General features: G+C 38.0%; 2 protein-coding genes across 2 annotated transcripts; one reads left to right on the forward strand and one right to left on the reverse strand.

Annotated features, from left to right (window-relative positions):
- The first annotated feature begins 284 nt into the window (after positions 1–284).
- Positions 285–11,034, forward strand: LOC122666031 (beta-amylase 7). Its single transcript, XM_043862146.1, has 8 exons — positions 285–828; positions 1,375–1,611; positions 2,516–2,593; positions 2,824–3,027; positions 3,937–4,131; positions 7,020–7,184; positions 10,113–10,373; positions 10,723–11,034. Exons 1-8 carry the CDS (start codon positions 337–339, stop codon positions 11,032–11,034), a joined length of 1,944 nt encoding a protein of 647 aa, XP_043718081.1. The 5' UTR covers positions 285–336.
- A 1,483-nt stretch (positions 11,035–12,517) lies between these two features.
- Positions 12,518–20,413, reverse strand: LOC122666248. Its single transcript, XM_043862407.1, has 5 exons — positions 19,466–20,413; positions 16,849–16,907; positions 16,356–16,484; positions 15,072–15,207; positions 12,518–12,838 (listed from the first exon to the last, which is right to left on the reverse strand). The coding sequence occupies exons 1-5, from the start codon at positions 20,168–20,170 to the stop codon at positions 12,521–12,523; spliced, it is 1,347 nt and encodes a 448-aa protein (XP_043718342.1). The 5' UTR covers positions 20,171–20,413; the 3' UTR covers positions 12,518–12,520.

Below are 20,413 nucleotides of genomic sequence, written 5' to 3' on the forward strand. Positions count from 1 at the left end.
GATTCTGGAGGGAAAAGGCAAGATTCATTGATTTGGTCGAGAGATGAGGTGTCGAGGTCTTTAACGAATCTGATTGAGGGGGGGGGTTGGGGAACCCTAAAATGGATGGATGGAGTCACGGGTTGAAGGCGTATTGCATCGGCATGCAAATATAACAAGGTAACTTGAATATATATTCGAAACAAAGAGCTTCAATTCTTTTATTCCTTGAGTTTCTTCACGAAAAGGTTATCTGATTCTCGTGCAGAAAACAGGACTTCGACGGGGGATCGAGAATTCTTCAACGATATGGCGCTAATAATTTAGCATCAAAAGAGAAGTGTCAACTTATAGAGAATGGCACAAGAGATGGCGAGGTTTGGAGGAACAAGCGAAGAAGACGAGGAGGAGATGGAGATGGAAGTGAAAGCAGAGGATGACGAAGATGACGATGATGAGGAGGAGGAGAAGAAAAACAGGAGTGACTTCACCTCGATGATGGCCACGAATGCAGGTATCATCGGATCAAACAGCACTAATCGATTTCAACATCTGCACCAGCAGCACCACCATCTTCAACAGCAACAACATCCGCAATTCCAGGAACAAATGACTTCCAGTGGAGGAGGAGGAGTTCGAAGGTGCAGAGCAAAAGAGGAGAAAGAGAGAACGAAGTTACGGGAGCGACATCGAAGGGCGGTCACAGCGAGGATCCTGGCCGGCCTAAGAATGCATGGGAACTATAATCTCAGGGTTAGAGCCGATATAAACGATGTGATCTCTGCCCTCGCTAGAGAAGCTGGGTGGGTTGTTCTTCCAGATGGAACCACCTTCCCTTCCAGATCTCAGGTAAGCTAACCCTAGGTGAAGCTCAGTTTTCAACCTTTCATCGCTTCTCCTCGCGGAAATCGAAATTAACCTGGTTTCCTCAATTGCAGAACACCCCATCAATGTCCTTTCCTTTCCTATGTTCTTATAGCTTCTTATATAGTCCTTTCCTTCAAGAGAGTTCTCTCTCTCTATATATATGATAAATTGACACCGTCCGATTTCTCTTCCACGTGGCGCTTCTAAACAAGTCTTGAGTTTGACCTTGGTCAATTTAATAAGTAAAAGAGTGTAAGATGGCGATTTAGGCTCCACGTGGCAAAACGTGCTCGTGTAGATCTTTTCCCGCGAGAAATATAGTCGTAGTTCTTGGTTCTTGGTTCTTGGTTCTTATAAGAAGGGTCTTCTCACTAATTCTCTCTCCTCGCTACCACTGTCGTCTTCGTTTTTTCTGGTTTAGACTTTAGAGAGAGTGAAAAAAAACTAAGGTTAGGATGATCTTGATTCCATTTCTGGCGAATTTGAGGAAAGAAAGTGATGGCATTGTCGTTTGTTCGAATCTTTCAGAGTGCCAGACCTGTTGCTGCAACGCCTGTTGAAGCTGTTACTTCGTCTTCGCATACGGTGGCAGCTCAGAATCCACCTGCTTCCCTCAGGGGAGTCTCTCTTGAGTTCCGGAACACTGCGGATCACCGTCCCTACCGTATGAAGGACGTCTTTATGCCAAATCCTTCATCTTACGATGGCTCTTCTAGTGCTCGGTCTCGCATTGGATCCATGGTGGTCGATAGAGGAGATCAGCAGGTGCAGAAGTTATTTCTTTCATTTTTAATTTGAGTTTGATCTTGATACTTAAATAATGATAGAAAGAACGAAAGAAAGAGAAAATAGAAGCTACTTTTCTTTTTCGTTTTTAATCTGGTATTCGATCTCTTTCATGTTTAAAGAGTGAAAAGAATTCGTAATCAATATGTTAAGCCTTGTGTCACTCGGGAAAATAAAATGACAGACAATTGAAGATTGGCTTCTCAAGAAGGTTGGATGAAGTGTTGTTGAAAATGAAGCTTACTTGTACATTATCTTTAGGGTTCTAACATGGTATCTCTGTTTGTATTGATTGGAAGTGCTAGACTATACTCTTTAAACATAAGCTGATGACTTCATTGCACATCTGGATATCATCTTTACTAGAATTGAACTTTTGCCTATTTGAGCCTTTAATTTTGGTTGACATATTTGACCTGCACTTAAGAGATTGCATGTTCGAGTCACCTTACTAATTGACAATAACTACTAATTTTCTTGTATTTTTATTTCTTTTTTTGGAAGTCATTTCTTTTCTTTGGCATGCAATACTTATTGGAAGTTTCATTAAATTGCAAGGATTCAGATATCGGATCGGTTATGGCTGATCCCTAGTTAACTCAGCTGATGCGACCCAAAATTTGCCGTATGCATGAGGGGGAATCACTTGCATTGTGCAGTGTCGTATGGATTGGTAGTAGCCAATCCTGATTTAACTCGGCAGATGCGATCGTAATACCAAAATCAATGATTCATGCATAAAGCCCCAAATTTTATGTGGCAGTGTGCAAAATTTTACTAACTTCCTAAAATCTGTTAACTACTTCCCTTTTCATTTCCATTTTGGTGGACATGATCTGGATGTCTTCCTCTCTCATTTTGTCTTTTACTCTTTTCCTTATAGGTAATAGACATACATCCGGAGTTTCAAGAGCGTGATTTTGCAGGCAGCCCTTATGTTCCAGTTTATGTGATGCTGCCGGTGAGGAGCTGCATACGCTGCACTTCATTCCACTTATATTTTATTTTTATTCCTTTACTGTCATCCATAATATGTGTAAAACATTTATCACTTTTACTCTACTTTCAAATAGTTTTGGTTTGAGGTGGGGGCTGCCTTTTTTGATTATTATGACATGAGTTATAGACTTAATAGTCAGCCCCAGAATATTTTTTTTATAATGTTTATGCTTTTTGTTGATGGGATGACAGCTGGGAGTTATCAATACGAACTGTGAGCTTGTTGATCCAGAGGGTTTGTATTGGCAGCTACAGAAATTGAAATCAATTAATGTTGATGGTGTGATGGTTGATTGTTGGTGGGGAATAGTGGAGGCTCATGCTCCGCAAGAGTATAATTGGAGTGGTTACAAGAAGCTTTTTCAAATTGTTCGTGATCTCAATCTCAAATTGCAGGTAAGTTGTATAAATATGTGGTACTGTGGAATTAATTATTATATTGCATTTGTTTCTTAATTCCAGAGACGGGTTCGAGTCTCTGGAAACAGCCTCTCTGCAAAGTGGGGGTAATGCTGCATACACTATAACCCTCCCCAGACCCTGCAGTGGCGGGAGCCTCATGCACTGGGTAAGCCCTTTTTATTGTATTTGTTTCTTTGCAATACAAGGGAAATGACTGAAAAACAGATATAAGGAATTAAGGTCCTAGGTTATTATGTCATTCATATTTTGTTGAATCCAATTTCAAAATTTTGGTTAATGGCTATTTCTTGAGAGTCATGCATATATAATTCTTCCAATTTGAAACTATTATGCATATATGTATATCAAAGATGACATTTATGAAAATATTTATTACTAAAAGAAATCAAGCATATTTAATATTTAATACAAATTTTTAATGAGAACTATTAATACAAGTTGAACAACAACATAAACAACTTACAAACCACCAACAATGCTAATGATGATACAACAGTGTAGCATAACTCACGGTGCTAAGATTAACACAACAGCCAACCCAAGCAACCTGATTTGAACCACATGGTGGATTGGTGTGGCCAATCTGTGCTGTTGGATAGTTAAGGTGGCTCCTTCATTGGATACAGGCCAAATTTAATAGCAATCTTAACCTATGGCGCACCATGTGTGGAACTTCCCTGCTTGCACAGTCCAGCTTCTTCTTTTTTCGATTGTGTTTCATGCCATGTGGCAATTAGGGTCTGCCTTGTTCATTCAGGCCAAGAAGAACCGTTGCCCTACTGCATTACGTAGTCATGATAGTAAAACTTGATAACATCTTTGCCTTGGCAATGAAGTTTTTTTTTCCTCACTCGTCCTAATTGTTGGTTTTTGTTGCCACAGGTCGTAATGTCATTTCATGAATGTGGACGAAATGTTGGTGATGATGTACACATTCCGCTGCCTCCTTGGGTGGCAGAAATTGGTAAAGAAAATCCTGACATTTTTTTCACTGACAAAGACGGTAAGCGGAACTCAGAATGCCTCACATGGGGTATTGACAAGGAACGGGTTTTAAGAGGCCGAACTGCTGTTGAGGTATCTGTCAGATATCTTTTATGGAGCATTATTTTATATTCCAATGTCTTCGATGTTTCTCCTACTTCTATCTAGCCTTTATTTTATTTTTTTATGACCAATACAGTCGTCAAGAACAAACCCCCCCAAAAAAAAAGTGAGAAGGGAACAATGAGGCAGGCAATGCACGTAATCGTCACTGTTACAAGCCTTTGCTACGTGTATTCTCAAGGTTACAATTATAGAATATTTGATGTGGGCAAGGGGTCTAGGTCACCTAATTCAGCCTGCAGCAGAGCTCACCTGTTCAATTAGTTAAGAAAATAGCACATTATTCGACAAATCAGCAATAGTAAATGCTTTGTAGAATTAAATACCAAACCAATATGATGAGATATTATGATTTTCGGATTTAATTAACCCATATCCCTCTGGAAAAGCAGCTATTTTTGCAAAAAAGAAACTTTTGATAATTTATTTATGGGAAAAGAACACTGCTCTGCCCCCTACTAAATGAAAAATCCCCTCTTGGTCAATGCCCCTACGTGTCCCCTCATCCATATGACCGGGCAGCATTCTTCTTCCCTTTATTTATAATCTCCCAATCTGGTTAATGAGCTAATCACAGGATCGGTAATGAAAGAGAGATTCAAGTCCCAAAAATAACAAAGTGATCGGGTATCACAGTATTCAGAAGGCGATGAATTTGAGTTACAGTACCATGCAGATTAAAGACCTGTGAGTTCAAATGAATGCTAATTCAATAACAGGCAGCAAAACTCAATACTAACTAGTTCAAACAACCAGACCTCATTCCCAAGATTCCAGAGCTAATTAAAAACAAAGAAAATCTTACCAAAATTTCAATAGCAAAAGGACAAACCAAAGAATCTGGTTACTCAACCAAGAATAGCAAGGGACTTGAACAGCAGTATATAACAATAGCAGTAGCAGTAGCCAAATAGTGGTGGGTTTCTAGAAGCCTAAGGTTACTAGGTTCAGAAATCCAATGAAACCAGAATCGCAGTGACAGGTTTAAACTAGATTTAAGAGAAATTTAATGACAGCAACCGGATGTAGGTAAACAAACATGAGAAATGAGAAATCCTAGTAGTAATAGGATCCTAATGTTCTGAAGTCAGATTCAGATTTTAAAACCATAGGTAGGTTCAGAATAGCTTTTGATTGTGATATAATAAATCAGAATTGAGACGGAAATAGAGAGGTGGTGAATATTGGTGTGAAGGAGATCCTGCAAAGTGATCATTTTAGATATCTGGGATCAATCGTAAAGAAGGAGGGCAACATATGAGACGACGTTATCCAGAGGATTAAAATAGACGGTGTATGTATCCCCTTAAAGCTTAAAGGAAAATTCTATAGGACTGTCATTAGACCAGTTATGATGTACGGTGCGGAATGCTGGGCTGTGAAGAAGTGTCATATTGATAAACTTGGTGTTGCTGAGATGAGGATGTTGAGATGGATGTGTGGGAAAACTAGGAAGGATAAAGTAAGGAATGACCATATTAGAGCTGGGTTGGGAGTAGCTCCGATTCATGACAAACTTAGAGAGAGTCGTTTGAGGTGGTATAGCCATGTACAACGAAGGCGCCTCCAGATGCCCCAGTTCGAAGGAGTGACCTGCTTCAAATTGAGGGAACCAAAAGAGCCAGGGGCAGACATAGGATAACCAAAGGACAAGCGGTGAAGAAAGACATGCTTAGTTTAGGCCTTGTTCCTGGTATGAGTTCAAATAGAGCTGATTGGAGAGCAAAGATCTATGTGGTCGACCCCATTTAGTTGGACCATGATGTTGTTTAACAAATCAAAATTGAATTCGTAGCAGTATTAATTAAGAAATAGCGATTTCCAGCTGTAAAATATATGGTATAACTGAACAGAAACAAAGAGTTACTGACCTGATTGATGGATTAAACAGTGAAGAAGAAGATTAGAAGAATAGAGAAGTAGAAGATAATTTTAAAATTATGGACCAAGCATCCCTCCAAGGGTAGTTCCATCCCAAAGCAGAGCCATTCTGAATCCCCCAGAACAGAGGCAGCAAAAACCAATTTTATTCAATAGTAAAATCTTATGGAGCTCTATGGCTCTTATGTCTCTTACATCAATATATAAAAACTAAAAGTATACATTCAATGGGAAGGAAAGTTTACTTGAAAGAGGAAAGAAAGAAATAAGAAACTATATCCATATTAGGAATAGGTGTCTCTTATTGCTAAAATTCTATCTTAACTAGTTAGGATACCTGTCCCACATTAGTAAAACTCTGTCCAAAGTAGGAATAGAAGTTCTATTCATTCAAGACTCTATCCTATCCTTAAAAACTAAAGAAATAACAATTATTTAATGAAATAAAATACTAAAACTAAATTTATAAAGTAAATCTCGTATTCCTACCTTCTACCCATAATTTAGGCCCATTAAAGTAGCCTATTATTACAAAGATAACCCATTGGACTAAAAGTCCAACCCAAGGTTTATTTCCACTAAAATAAGCCCAATTCTATGTTTTATCTGCATCAAATAGCACTAGCCATATTATGAAAAGGTGCTGTGGAACATAAGTGACCAAACACAAAAAGCAAACAGACCCTTCTTCCTCCACCCAACTGGAATGAAACCTAATACAACTTATTTTCTTAAATAAATCTTCCCTAACCAACAGCTTAAATAAGCTATCTCTGGGTCCCACTCTTTAATTAACTGAAGACAATGACAAATTAAAATCTAGTCCTTAAATAGTTTATTATGTAACATGACCACAAACTCACAAAGTTCCTAAGTTGTCGCATTTATTCAGTGAACTTGTTCATGGGTGTTTCCTTTAACCCTTTTTTTAGTTTTAAACTTTTTACCGATTTGTATCTGTAATAAATTCTTTGTAGGTGTACTTTGATTACATGAGAAGCTTTCGAGTAGAATTTGATGAGCTCTTTAAGGATGGAATTATCTCAGAGATTGAAGTTGGGCTAGGCCCCTGTGGGGAGCTACGATATCCTTCCTATCTCGAGAAGCATGGCTGGGAATATCCTGGCATTGGTGAATTCCAGGTGATTTGATTCTTGGTTTTTCTACCCCCATTGTCTAAGAACTTTTCCCTTTTTGGCTGCATGGATGCAAGTTCTTGACTCTTCCACATTATGGCCTTATGTAATTAAGATTACAAGTTTTCTTCTTCTCTACTTTTCCTCACACATGATTAGGGACAGAAGTAGGATTTTTCTTCAAGTCCTAGTGGAAAACTGATGTATGGGAGTGTTAGGCAAAGAGTGATCCCAACTTCATACTTGGCCCATTTCTTGTACAAGGGTGGGTCCTGTTTAAAAGAGGGAGTTCATTTTGACACTGATGCAGAACCTTACTGTGGAGAGCCTACAAAACAGAGCAGGTCCACGCCAGAATAATCCATTAAATACCTTAAGTATAACCTCTCCAGAATTGACTAAATGGAGCTCTATATGATGCAAATACTTCAAATTGGAGAAATGTCGATTGAACATTGATGGGAAGCTGATAATTTTCAAACGAAAAAGATTTTCTATTCCAAGTCAATCAATCAACTGTAGGTAAGTCAAATTGGTCACTAAATTTGGCTGTAAGCAAGACAGTAATCCTAGGACACAGAAACTGGATCTTTTTTACTCCTGTAAATTTATCAATTAATTTGAAGAATTGCTGGCCAGGGATGCAGCAATAATTGAACTTCAATTACCTTTGATAAAACTTCTCAGCCATGTGAATTGAAGGTGATAAAACAAAGAGGAATTTTTTGAGAAATCAATAGATAGCCAATGGGATGGGAATCTACTCAACTAGGGTTTAATGTTGCAACAACTAACACGCTAAACCTTAAGGAACAACCACAAGAGTAGAGAAGAGCTACAACTCAACTTCTGTTTTTTTTAAAAAAAAAGTAGAATAATAAGCATAATAGCCTTGGAGGGCTCCTTACCTTTATATAGGCTTCATTCTTTTGGAGAATTAGTAACTCACCTACATTTTAATCCCCTCTTACTTTATAACTTCTAAGTTTGAAAGGAAACAAATTTTAGTATCTAGGCAACTTTATGGAACCAACTTTAGAGACTACTTTCTATTTTTTCCCCATCTGGCAGATTTGGATGGACGTGGATGGGCCTACTTGACAGAGGATCCCGAACTTCTCTTTTGTCAAGCTTCAGCTCGACAGAAGCATTGGAAATGGTTACAAAGTGAGATCAAAGTTTCTTAAAGTTACCAGAATGTCTAACTGTAATGGAGTCTGCTTGATGCAGTTAAACGTAGGAATATTTAAGTTATTTTTTTATTGGGTTATGTCGGTAATTATTTTTTTTATCTTGTTTATCCAGCGGTAGGAGTCCTAGGAGATAGCATTGTGGAGTCTGATTCCAACTCAGTTTCAGTTGTTGAGTTTGAATAGGTTTCGTTTTTCTTACAAGTTTTTAAATAGCCATGTAACCAACGAAGGAGCAGAATTTTAGATGGAATTAATGTTTGGTTTCGTAAGCTGCCAAGAGCTCTGTGGTGTTCTTCCTTCTCTCACTCACCTTTTCTGTTTGATTTGAATCCGATTCGGATTCTCAGGTCAGTCTTCTACTTATATTTCTTCTTCTTTTCTGTTTCTTTTTCTTATCGAATCCCTTGATCTTACTGTGGAGATTTCAGAGTTATTCTGAAAACCTCTGTTTGGTGAAACTGCTGGACTCAAAAAAAAAAAACAAAGTTGATCGGTTCCTTCATCTCTGATCTGTTGGGTTTTATATTCTGGGCATACATTTCCCATATAGGTGTCAAAGAATAACTCTTCTGCAAGAATCAAAGTATCAAACCAGCAACCAGGTCAGGACTCACTAGTACCGTTGGGTTCAGTTGCAGAAATATTTCTTTGTTACCAGATTCATTGACCTATTGATGATTGTTCCTAATAGAGTTGCGATTGCAGAATCTTACCTCAAGGTTTTAGGCTGATCGAACCTCTGTGAGTCTGTGGTGTGAGTTCCTTCAATGGATATGGGGTTGAGTCGTTGAGATACCGCTGCCCTGTTGTTATATTATTAGGTTGTCGTTAGGTTGAAGAAAGTAAAGTCCCAAAATTACCATTGAGCCCTTTACATACTGTTATTACATAAACCCTACTCATATATTTTTTTATTCCTAATTTAACCCCCATTCTAAATTTATAATTCCAGAAAAGTCCTCTTTCAAATTTCTACTTGGTCCTTTTCATTGGTTTCTTATTCTTAAGGTGCTGGATTATTATTGAAATTACAAATTTCCATTCCTTTCAATTGTTGACTCGTATATTACTTGGGTGGGACCATAACGAACTCAATCAGGATTTTTGAACTCAGGATCACATCACCACTGGCATTTCTATAATTTTTTTTTTAAAACTTTGGACTGACTTTTAAGCCATTTCCCTTGCATTTTTTGAAGTGGAGCTTGACCAGTGAGATGGTTGGGGTCTTCTAGCACATGGATCTGCCCTTGTTTGCTGATGTGGCAAGTGGATGGATTTCAACTAGCAAGGACAGATCATTATGATTCTACACTTACTAATTCCTAACAGGAACAAAGACAACAAAAGGAAACTACTATATATGTCATTCGTGCCTATCTTTAACTTAATTTTGACCAATTCCAAATTGGAAAGTTCTAAAAGGAATTCTGGCAGTTCCATATGTATCTTAAGTCTATTGCAAGCTTCCATGCACACCAATCTCATGATAATACCATGCTCCCATGCTGAAAATTCATCAGATTCTTCAATCTTTCTTCACATGTGAGCTCTACGGTGTTCTAGGAACATTGCCAAAGCAGTCCTTGGTATTTGCTTACTTGGTCCAACTGAACATTATCTTTTCATTTCATTTGATTCTTTCACTATCCTCTTTATTCTTTGTCAGATTGTTATTTTTCTTGATGGAAACTGTGATTTCATTGAGCGTTCATGAAGTTCTTCTTTTTTTTCTTGGTAGTGTTATGATCAATATTTGATTAAGAGTCTGAGGATGGCAGCAAGAGCAAGGGGACATGACAGTTTTGCTAGATTTCCAAAAGACGCAGGTTCTTACAATTCCTACCCTCATGAAACGGGCTTCTTTCGTGATGGGGGTGAATATAATAGCTACTATGGCAGATTCTTCCTTAATTGGTATTCTCAAGTTTTGATTGACCATGCCAACCTTGTGCTTTTTTTGGCCAAGTATGCTTTCGAAGGCACCTCTATTGCTGCAAAGGTGAGCCTAGTTCCACAATATTGTTGCTTAATAAGAATGGCAACTCTGCTTACTGCAAGATGAATGGGACCTAATTATTCAAAAATTTTCTGTGAGGACATCATTTTTGTTGAATTACATTTTTGTCACATGACAATATAGACCCTGTATTTGAATGCTTAGATATTGGGAATGTAATAAAATAAGGAAAGATGTAATGGTTACGACAGTTATGCTAAGTGCTAACATATGGTTGGGTTCCATAATGTTACCCCATCTATTTTTGTTATATGGAACCTTGCTTAGCTTTCAAAATTTGTATAAGTTTTAGCTATATTTGAAGTCCAAGCTCCATTTTATTGGTGATCAGGTATCAGGTATTCATTGGTGGTACAAGACAGCCAGCCATGCTGCTGAATTGACTGCTGGGTTTTACAATCCTAGCAACAGGGATGGCTATACTTCAATTGCTGCAATGTTAAAGACACACGGGGTCACTCTTAACTTCACATGTGCTGAATTGCGCACTGTGCATCAAGAGGAGAAATACCCAGAGGCACTAGCCGATCCTGAGGGCCTTGTCTGGCAGGTAAGCAGTAAAAGGGGACTTATGATTTTGCTAATTTTTGCAACATCTAGGACATGTTTTTTTGGCAAGATTTGTGGGGGCAGAAACTGCTGAACGAGAAAAAGGGTGTAGCAAGTGTCATCTGAAAATCTTTAGTCTATTTTCTGGCTGTATTCTCAATTTTAAAAGGACTCTTATCAAATTTGAGATGCTTATCAAGATTATGGTGATATTGGACATTTTGGAAGATGATTGTTTTATTTTATTCTCTTGCTATATTCTCAAATAAAATCTATTCTAGTCTAAATTGGTTTTGAGTTTGAAATTATATTGGATCATTAGTATGTTTGTTACTTAACCTAGAATTACAATATTTTCCAATCATATTTATTGGAGTATTTATGTTGATTATTGAATGGAAAGGTGTGGCCTCCTTGCTTAGATTATTTTGTCTCTTTGGGGGGTATAATTTGAAACTGTTATCTGGTACATAGTGGGTTCAGTTCAGACTTGATGTGTTCTTGTTTACAGCTGCTCAATGCTGCATGGGATGCTTGCATTCCTGTTAGTATTGAAAATGCTCTTCCTTGTCATGATAGAAATGGCTACAACAAGATTTTGGATAATGCCAAGCCCCTTAATCATCCAGATGGGAAGCACTTATCAGGATTTACCTACCTCAGGCTTGGCAATGATCTGATGGAGGACCAAAATTTCCTGGAGTTTGAACGGTTTCTTAAGAGAATGCATGGTAAAATGTTGGATACCTAGTTCATTTTTCTTATTATAAACAATGTTAATCTATCTATTGCTAACCCCATCTTCTTCGCATGCGCAGGAGAGTGAGTTCTGGAAGTCCAATAGTAAAGAATGGGGAGCGGCATTATATTTCTCGCTGTTACCCAGTGGTGGATGTGGTTTCTTTCTTTACAGGTGTAGGAGAAAAGTATAGTTCATGTATATACTTTCTTCACATCTTCCGTGTGTAAATAAATGATATCCCCTAAGACAATGGGCATTTTTTTTTCCATATTTTTCCGTTCGTGTGCCCTTTTTTTATTGGATTCGGATCCTCTGCTACCGCCTGCCCGTGCGGCCGGTGTGTAGCCTCACACAGGCAGGGGTGAAATGACCGCCCAAACATGTTGCCTGGGTGGAGGTCCCCACATCCTGCCTATGTGAGGCTGCACACCGGTCACACGGGTAGGCGGCAGCAGAGGATCCAAACTGTTCTTTTTTATTTTTGCCTTTTTCTAATAGAAAAGTAGGACTTCAGTCCAATAATAATAAGGGAGAGGGTTCGCTATACTGCCTGAATACAGTTTTGGGCAAATAAAAGAACCACTTTTGAAATCTGACTAAAAGGGCAGAGGCATTAATGACATATCATCCTCTCACATGAACAGTGATTTCTAAAGAAAATTGATTGAAAAATAAAATTTAAAAACTAGATTTGAAATATTTGAAATTGATTATTTAGGGATGTGAAATAATTGATTTAAAAAAAAGGCAGGCCCAAAATATGGAAAAATAAATAAATAAATAATTGAATGATTCTCACAAACAAATATTAAATCAACTTTTGTTTATGAATCAACAACTATGACTTTTTCAGAATCATGTGGCCTGAATCATCTTTGTCAAAGAGACGCTCAATCAATTCATCCCAGCTTTCCCTCCTCCTCTTGTCTTTCCTAGGTGTTCCCAAAGAAGCTTCCCCACTACTGCTTCTGGGACTAGTGTCCTGTTCGTCAAATGTTCCGTAAGAGGAAGGTGAGTACGCATGTGGGACTGCCAATGTCACTGCTCGCTTTAGTGCTGCCTTGTGCTCGTCGCTGTGCTCTCTGGCTAGAGTCTTCTGCCTCTCCATCCTCTGCTTTGCAGGGATTTCCATTATCCGATCCTTCTCTAGCATTTTCTGGAGAGAAAGCATGTGTTAACCTCACCAGACATGATTCCATGAATCACCTAAGAAAGTAGAAATTATTTAACATCAGAGTTTTACACAGGAAAATATCCAAACTCTAATTACTAAGGATTTTTCCTCTCTTTCACTTTTTCTTTTTTTTTTTTTTGTTGGATGGAGGAGGATGTCATTCTAGTTTTATTTCATGGAATCGAATCAGGTATCGACAAGGTTTGAAACCGATACATATCAGTCCATATCAGATATTTTTCCCTTCAAAGATATCGACACCAACATGGAATTTAACCTGTTCATAATGTATCATCGATCTGGTATCAGTATCAGTATCGGCCGATACTGATTCCTAAAACCTTGGATGTCATGGAATTCGTAAAGCTAATGTATAAATCAAAAGTGGGATGTTTGCACATTGGCACTTTAAAGGGTAGTAACCTGGTCCAAGTCCCACCCTTGCAGGATCCAGATAGGGGTAGATTGGGATTGGGGTTGGTCTTAACTTTTGTCATTCTTTGCACAAAGTGGCCGCTCTCAAACTAGAACCAGTGGCAGAATATGCTTTTACTATGCTCAAATTGGCATTTTAAAAAAAGGGAAAAAGGCAGTGTCCCCCCCCTGCACCAACGTGGGAGCCAATGGGAGTATATGCAGAAAGCATCGATAAGAGTGGGATTTCCACCTTTCATGGGAGTTGCGCGATCATTTCGTACCTCTTTATGTTTGGTCCCTTACACCCACGCTGCTGGTCAGAATTCTTATTCCCTAAAAATATAGAATAATATCGCGTGTGGCCCCTACACCAACACGGGTCAATGAGGGGATGAACATGACGCCGATTAGGGGATTTTTTATTTTATAGGGGGTGGAGCGGTAGAAACCACTCGACCTGACAACATTCTTTTTTCTTAAAAAATAAAAGAAAAGGAATATAACTCCAAAACTAGAGAGTATTTCTACTACACTCCCTAAGTAGTATAGTAGCCTGGTTTTCTTCGGTTGAAACATGAGTGCTACTAATGCGACTTTAGATTTTTATTTTTTTTTGGGGTAGAAAAAAGACTTTGGATTTCAAAACCCTTAAATTTAAATCGCTATGGACCCACAGATAATAAATAATTAAATTTTAAAAGAAATGGTGGCAATCTTGTAAATAAATGGAAATTCAAAACCCTATTATAGGACGATCAACAAAATACGAACAGAATGGGCATAAACTATAAAGTTCAACAGGAAAAGATTAAATTGAAATTTCCAAGAAGACAAAGTAAAGGGGATGTTTTCATACACGACCGTATAAACATGCACGGTTTTATATGAAATAACTTCTGAAAAAGAAGGGTTATTATGAAATTAAACCTATGTAGAGGAGTTAAATATAAACAAATCAGAATTAGAGGGGTTTTTTAATAATAAGAAAATATGGCCTTATATGTAAATAACAAAGAAGGTTGTCTTCAACCTCCGGATGGAAACAAAACCAGCGGTAAACCGATTTCCTAAGTTATGCTATAACTTTCTAAAGCTCAACCACTTAAGAATGGAACATCACCAACAGAGTTGCCCAGCCCTAGTGGACAGAACTGGCCCATACAATATTATTTTAATGGGGCTACAATGATGTGATAAACAGTTGCAGGAAAATTCAGAAAAACAGAGCAGATTTAATTAGCAGCAATAAATTGATGTAGAAACTGGTAAGTATACATAGAATCTACTAAAGATTAATGCCAGAATTATATATGCCAAGTTACAGAGAAGATGAGAAGTAAGAGAGAACAAGAATGTGGGAGGAAGAGTGTATAGAGGACACACCCCAGAGGGTAAAGAGAAGAAGTGAGGGAGGGAGATAATCAGCTAATCCAGAACTCACCAACCACGTTTGCTCAACATCAGGTTTTTTTATTACAAAAAAAAACCCAGAAATCACATTCATCCCATGTCTCTCCCGGAAGGAAAGAATCCTAGTTGGATTCTAAAACTGAAACGGAAATTGAGTTGGAATTGGACTCAAAACTCTTGTTCTACTAACGTATCTAACCTTAACATAATAAAAAAAAATTTAAAAAAATCCCTAATTAACTCTATCGTGTGTAACTGCATCAACTACCAAGATGGATGAAGAGGGACTCATAGAATTTCAGAAGATTAAAAATTAAGGGGAGAAATGGTTCAGAAACTGTCTTCGTCAAATAGAAGCTTGCATACTAAAAGAAAGTAGGAAACTTACATCCAGTGCCCTCTGAGCTTCTCTTTCTATCCAAATGATGGCATGGTCAGAAGTGACATTGCAAGAGAGAACAATATGTTCAAATCTCCCATCCACAGGGACTGCTGTCCTCACAACTGGGGGAAATCTTCCCATCCTGCAACCAAATACATGCTGCATAAGGCACCCTTCCAGTATGTTTTGATATATTTCATCCAAATCTTTTTTTTTTGGTAAGAAGATTTCATCCAAATCAATGATACAATTCTGCTCTGTACAGACAATACAATATCCCAAGGGAGATTCACTCACCATATGATTGATGAGCACTTCTACAAGGGACATTTCATTTATTAACAACAAAAGAAAGTGTAATTTACCCACTGAAAGAAAAATTCTTTTAAGTTTTGGGCTAGCAGTTCGACACTAGTCAACTGGGATGTGAGGCCCACCACTGTCACGATTGCCTTGATAAACCTATATTTCTTTCGTAAGTACTACAAGGCAACTAAAATAAGTAAAGATGAGGCCCTGAAATTAGCATTAACCTCTTTCCTACAATGCACATTCTCCCCACTTACACTAACCCTAATCTCAACCACATGGAGTCAGCTATCCCTAACATCAATTCAAATTGTTCATCGACAACATAACATCCACTGCCTACCATAAAGCAAAAACAAGACTATGATAGTAACATCCAATATAAGATAATTGTTTGATGCATTCCAACAACAAGTATGATCAGATGGGAGGGCTTATGTTCTCCACCAGATGTTTATGGTTATCTTTTACAGATGCTTTCCTACAAGTCCATGTGTCAATAGGATCATAGTAAATGCAAGTACCAGTTTTTAGACTATGGACCATCTAAAAGAAACCCACTCATTGAAAACTCAGGTTACAAACAGTGGTTGACCACAGAATGGAAGGTGTTGAAGCAACATGAATCTCGATGGCAGCTAGGCAACATTACTTTGTTTTATGATAGAAAGACCTTTTTAGTCGAAGAATTATATTAAAAAAACATTGATGGTAAATAATAGTACCCTACTCAACGTGTCTCTGTCCATGTCAATGCATTCACAACTAAGCAACCTTCTCAACTGCTTGGGATTCTCAAAAGAGAATTATTATTCAGAACATGTCCAAATCACAACTCCTAGCTGTTTATCATTCTCTTTGTTGAGAATAAATAATTGCACAATACCTTGAGGGATAATCAAACTGAAGTATCCCCAATCTTCCCACTTGAGTTCATAATTCTATTCATCAAAAGTGTATTTGTGAAGCAGCTATAGATACCTGAAGGGCTTCCTCTCAACAATGTGATAAAGGCGACCAGGAGCATAGAGTCGCCTTGGATCCTTCAGCATCTTCTCCTCTGGGATGCATGTATCTCTCATACACCTTAGACACAGCAAGCATGGTAAACTGTCCAAAACAAAACAGACCTGTCTGAATATAATATTACACAAACCATCAAGAGGTGCAAACCCCAAATTTAAGCATCCAATACTATTCTCAGAAATAAAAGCACCCATCTCCTAATATTACAGCACAAAACTCATATGACTAAAGTAGTTTTTTGGAAGAAAAAAAATTAGAAAAAGAAAACAAGTAGATGATCCATATTGATGACTCATTAGGGGGGGGGGGGGAATGCCAGAAGGTTTAACTTAGGAAATCTTAAAAGTCTGCCTAGTTTTTAAGTTTTCTAAAGCATGAAAGTTTTAATCTTTCGAATGGAGGAAAAAACCGAGTACAAAGGATGATTCAAAAGAACTTATTCTTTTACCAAAAAAGAGACTTGAAAATATCTTGCAAGGGTGTGGCAGTTCTTGGTAAGAAATCATCCTGGTTCAGTAAAGTAAAAAACTGTTAGAATTTAAGCACATATAAGCATCAATATGAAGAAAGAATGCATAAAGCAGCAACTACACGTGGTGTAAGGGCAAGACAAATTACCAACATTTCGAGGGTATAATAAGAAGCGTGTAAGAAAGTTATACCAATTATGAAGAGCCAGCACAGCAAGCAATATGTTTTTGACTTTCTTTAATGATATGTACACAATCATCTTATGTAGTCTGAATAAGGCTTAGTGAATTGAGTTGAATCATACGAATAACCTTCTTCCAAGTGATAACCTCTGCTGCTCTTCTTATGCTGGTGGAGGTTAGAGATTTAGACAAGAAGGAATTGTTCCAAGTCCAGGAAAACATCGGAGTATCATATCTAACATTTGATAACAGTTGTTCTTTCCTCTTTTTTTTTAACAAAAAAAAAATCCATGAATTAATAACTGAATTTGTGAGTGGAACCTAATTTTTAGTGTGCAAGGGCCAGTGCTTGGTTGTCATTCTTAGATTGACAAGTGCTTTTTTATTGATGAAGACGAGTTATTAAGATACCTCTTCCACAGAAGATACAATCCTTAAACTTATGTAAGAGGTAAGAACTACAACCCCATTCAAATTGATCATGTGCATAAGTGCTTCCTGAATTTCAACTTTTACCAAAAAAAAAAAAAAAAAAAAATCATTTTTTTTTTTGGAGGAGGAGGGAAGTGCTGCTGGTGTTACCTTCTGCTGTTCTTTTACATAAACTTAGGTATGAGAGAGAAATTTTAGAACCTCATGTAATAATGATGACTCACTCTGAGCTAATTGTCCAATTTAGCGACTTCTCCAAACTTTTAAGCCACCAATGTATCTATTAAGCAACTGGTAAGTCTTGCAGAAAACTTATACTAATAGCAACAAATCTATTTCTGAACCCAACAGAAATTTTGATCAATTGATGGAACATCTACAAGGTCAGAGCATCATCCGAAAACCAGAAGATACCTCTTTACTCCTTTGCTCATTATTCCAGCTCCTGTTATACAAGATCGTAAAGATGAAAATCAATGATTTAATGGAGGGGAACTTAAGCTGGATGTGTTCTTCAACCGAATTTCTCATGTTGAAAGGATACCTGTGCATCTTGATTCAGACATTCTCTAATGAAGTCTAACAATTTACTTCACCTAACTAGATCATACTAGAATTACTTGTCATTGGACTCAAAGAACAAGATTAAAAGGGAATTGGGAAGAACTGCTAAACCATGATAATGACCAGGTCTCTCTACTCATTCACTCCAAGGATCTTGGGGCAAAGATTGGAGCCTAGGAGCATATTTGAAATACTATTTTAAAAGATTACACTAATTTAACTCTCTAATCGCATACTGTGGTATGCTGAAAATTAAAAAGAATATTAAGTCCATTAAATAGTGACTTCTTTGGACGTGTTTGCTTTCACTTGATATTACTGGAATCACACATACCTGACGTATGATGCCCCCACCATGAGTATCAAGTTTTCACTGGAATCACACACATTTGACATGATGTTTTGGGTGTCAAGTTTCACGAGGTTAGCATGCTCTTTGTGTTGTGCACAATTTCCCAAGATTTTTGTTATTCTTTTCTAGGCATTAAGGTGAATTGGGATATACCTCCAAGCAGATGGAATTTTCTGTATGTGGCTGAATGTCACTTTTGGAGCAAAGGCAACCAGACTGTTCAAAGTTCAAACCATCTTGGATTTTGGAAGAAAAGGAATCAGTGGATTTCTGATGGAAAAAATAGTGACTGCACAAACATATGCAAGTTTATTTCTGCCCTCATTATAGAATACACCATCCATGCACATAATTTGGAGAAATGGGTAGAAGGGTTTTCGGAGTAGGCACTCAAAATGCAATGACCATTTACAGACCAAATTTTCTCATGAATAGAATCACATCACTGCTGCTTATCTCCCAAAGGAAAAAGAAGAACAGAAAAGAAATACAGCATCATCTCTCCTTATTTATAAGGTTTTTCTTTTTTCCTCCTTCGATTCTTGAGGGGGAGGGGAAGATAAATATCTCATTACCTTTCATGCTGGCAAGCTACACAGTCAGAAGATCAATACACTTATGCAAAGAAATCATGCCAGTGACCTTGAATAATACAATGACCAGCGCTATAATAAAAAATAAAAAGAAATAAATCATATAATGGAAAGAAAGAAAGATATCAAAGAAGATTGCAGTTATTAGAGAAGAAAATGAGGGAGATTAACATCATCATGCAAGATAGCTCCTAACTGAGCTAATTTATTAGTCTCTTAGTCGGGAAATTATTCTAATACAGGAGAGTTGGAGCGTCAGACCATTTGAATCTCTTTATCGAAGGCCTAAGCTGGCCGCTCCTAAGAGGCGTAGAATCAGAAATTGTATGGAATGGTTAGTGGACCGTGATAGCCATTCAAAACCTTAGGTTGAAAATACTATATGAACACTTCAATATAGATTTGTTATTAAAAGTTCAATCCAGTTGTTGCAAAAGCAGCACAAAATTAGAATGTAGACAGAGTACTTGCCTGGAGTACAATAGAGTTTATGACATCTGCATATCTGACAGCCAAATTCAGTGACATGCACCTCGCAGGGGCAATTGCATAGCACCTGATCCTCTTCCGGCCTATGTTACCCAGTTTGTCCCTATTCTGCACCACCACCATTGTTAACAATGCAGCCACCCCTGACCCCAGAGAGTGTCCAGTGAAGGTTAAGGTATAATTCGGGTACTTCTCCACTAACTCTCTAAGAACATCGCACTCTGCATCCAGAACGCGTGCAGCTGCCTTCAATAGCCCATTATGGACATACCCACCATCAAATTTCCTCTGCCCGAGTTTGTTATCCAATAGAACAGCATAATCACTCTCCTTTGCCAAATTAAGGCCTCTAATGGCGAGAACAATATCGCCATGGTCGTGATTGAGGTAGATTAAGTATGGGGGGACGCGGCCATGGGTGTTTTCATAAGTCTTACGCAGAATTACAAAATCAGGATTGATTCCATATCCGCCGGGAGGAGCCCAAAGCGGGTTTCGAAGGTCGTCTTCATAGACAGCAAGAATTGAACGGCAGAGGCGAGGAACGGGCTCGAATTCTTCTGCGGTCGCAATACCCCAGTTCTCGCTGTCACGGCTGCCAGTGTGAAGGCATCGCTTCCACGCCCAACGGGCACAAGCGAGGCAGTATACACATTCAAGGATTGGAAGACCGCAGAAAATCGACATTAATGACTATGAATCTAGCATGTTAACAGAGATTACGAACCACGATCCAGTTAGAGTTCTCGTCTTCAGTGAACGATCTTGTAGAGAAAAAAAAATTTTGAAAATTCAGAGATGAGGAGATGAACTCGATTAGCAGAACCGAGATCCCAAACAGTTAATGAAACAAAATAACAGAAGATAAGCTAGAGATTACTCACCAGAAGACATGACTATACATTAACTCAAGCTGGTCACCAACGAAGG

This window comes from Telopea speciosissima, chromosome 6, assembly GCF_018873765.1.
Source record: "Telopea speciosissima isolate NSW1024214 ecotype Mountain lineage chromosome 6, Tspe_v1, whole genome shotgun sequence".
NCBI lineage: Eukaryota > Viridiplantae > Streptophyta > Magnoliopsida > Proteales > Proteaceae > Telopea > Telopea speciosissima.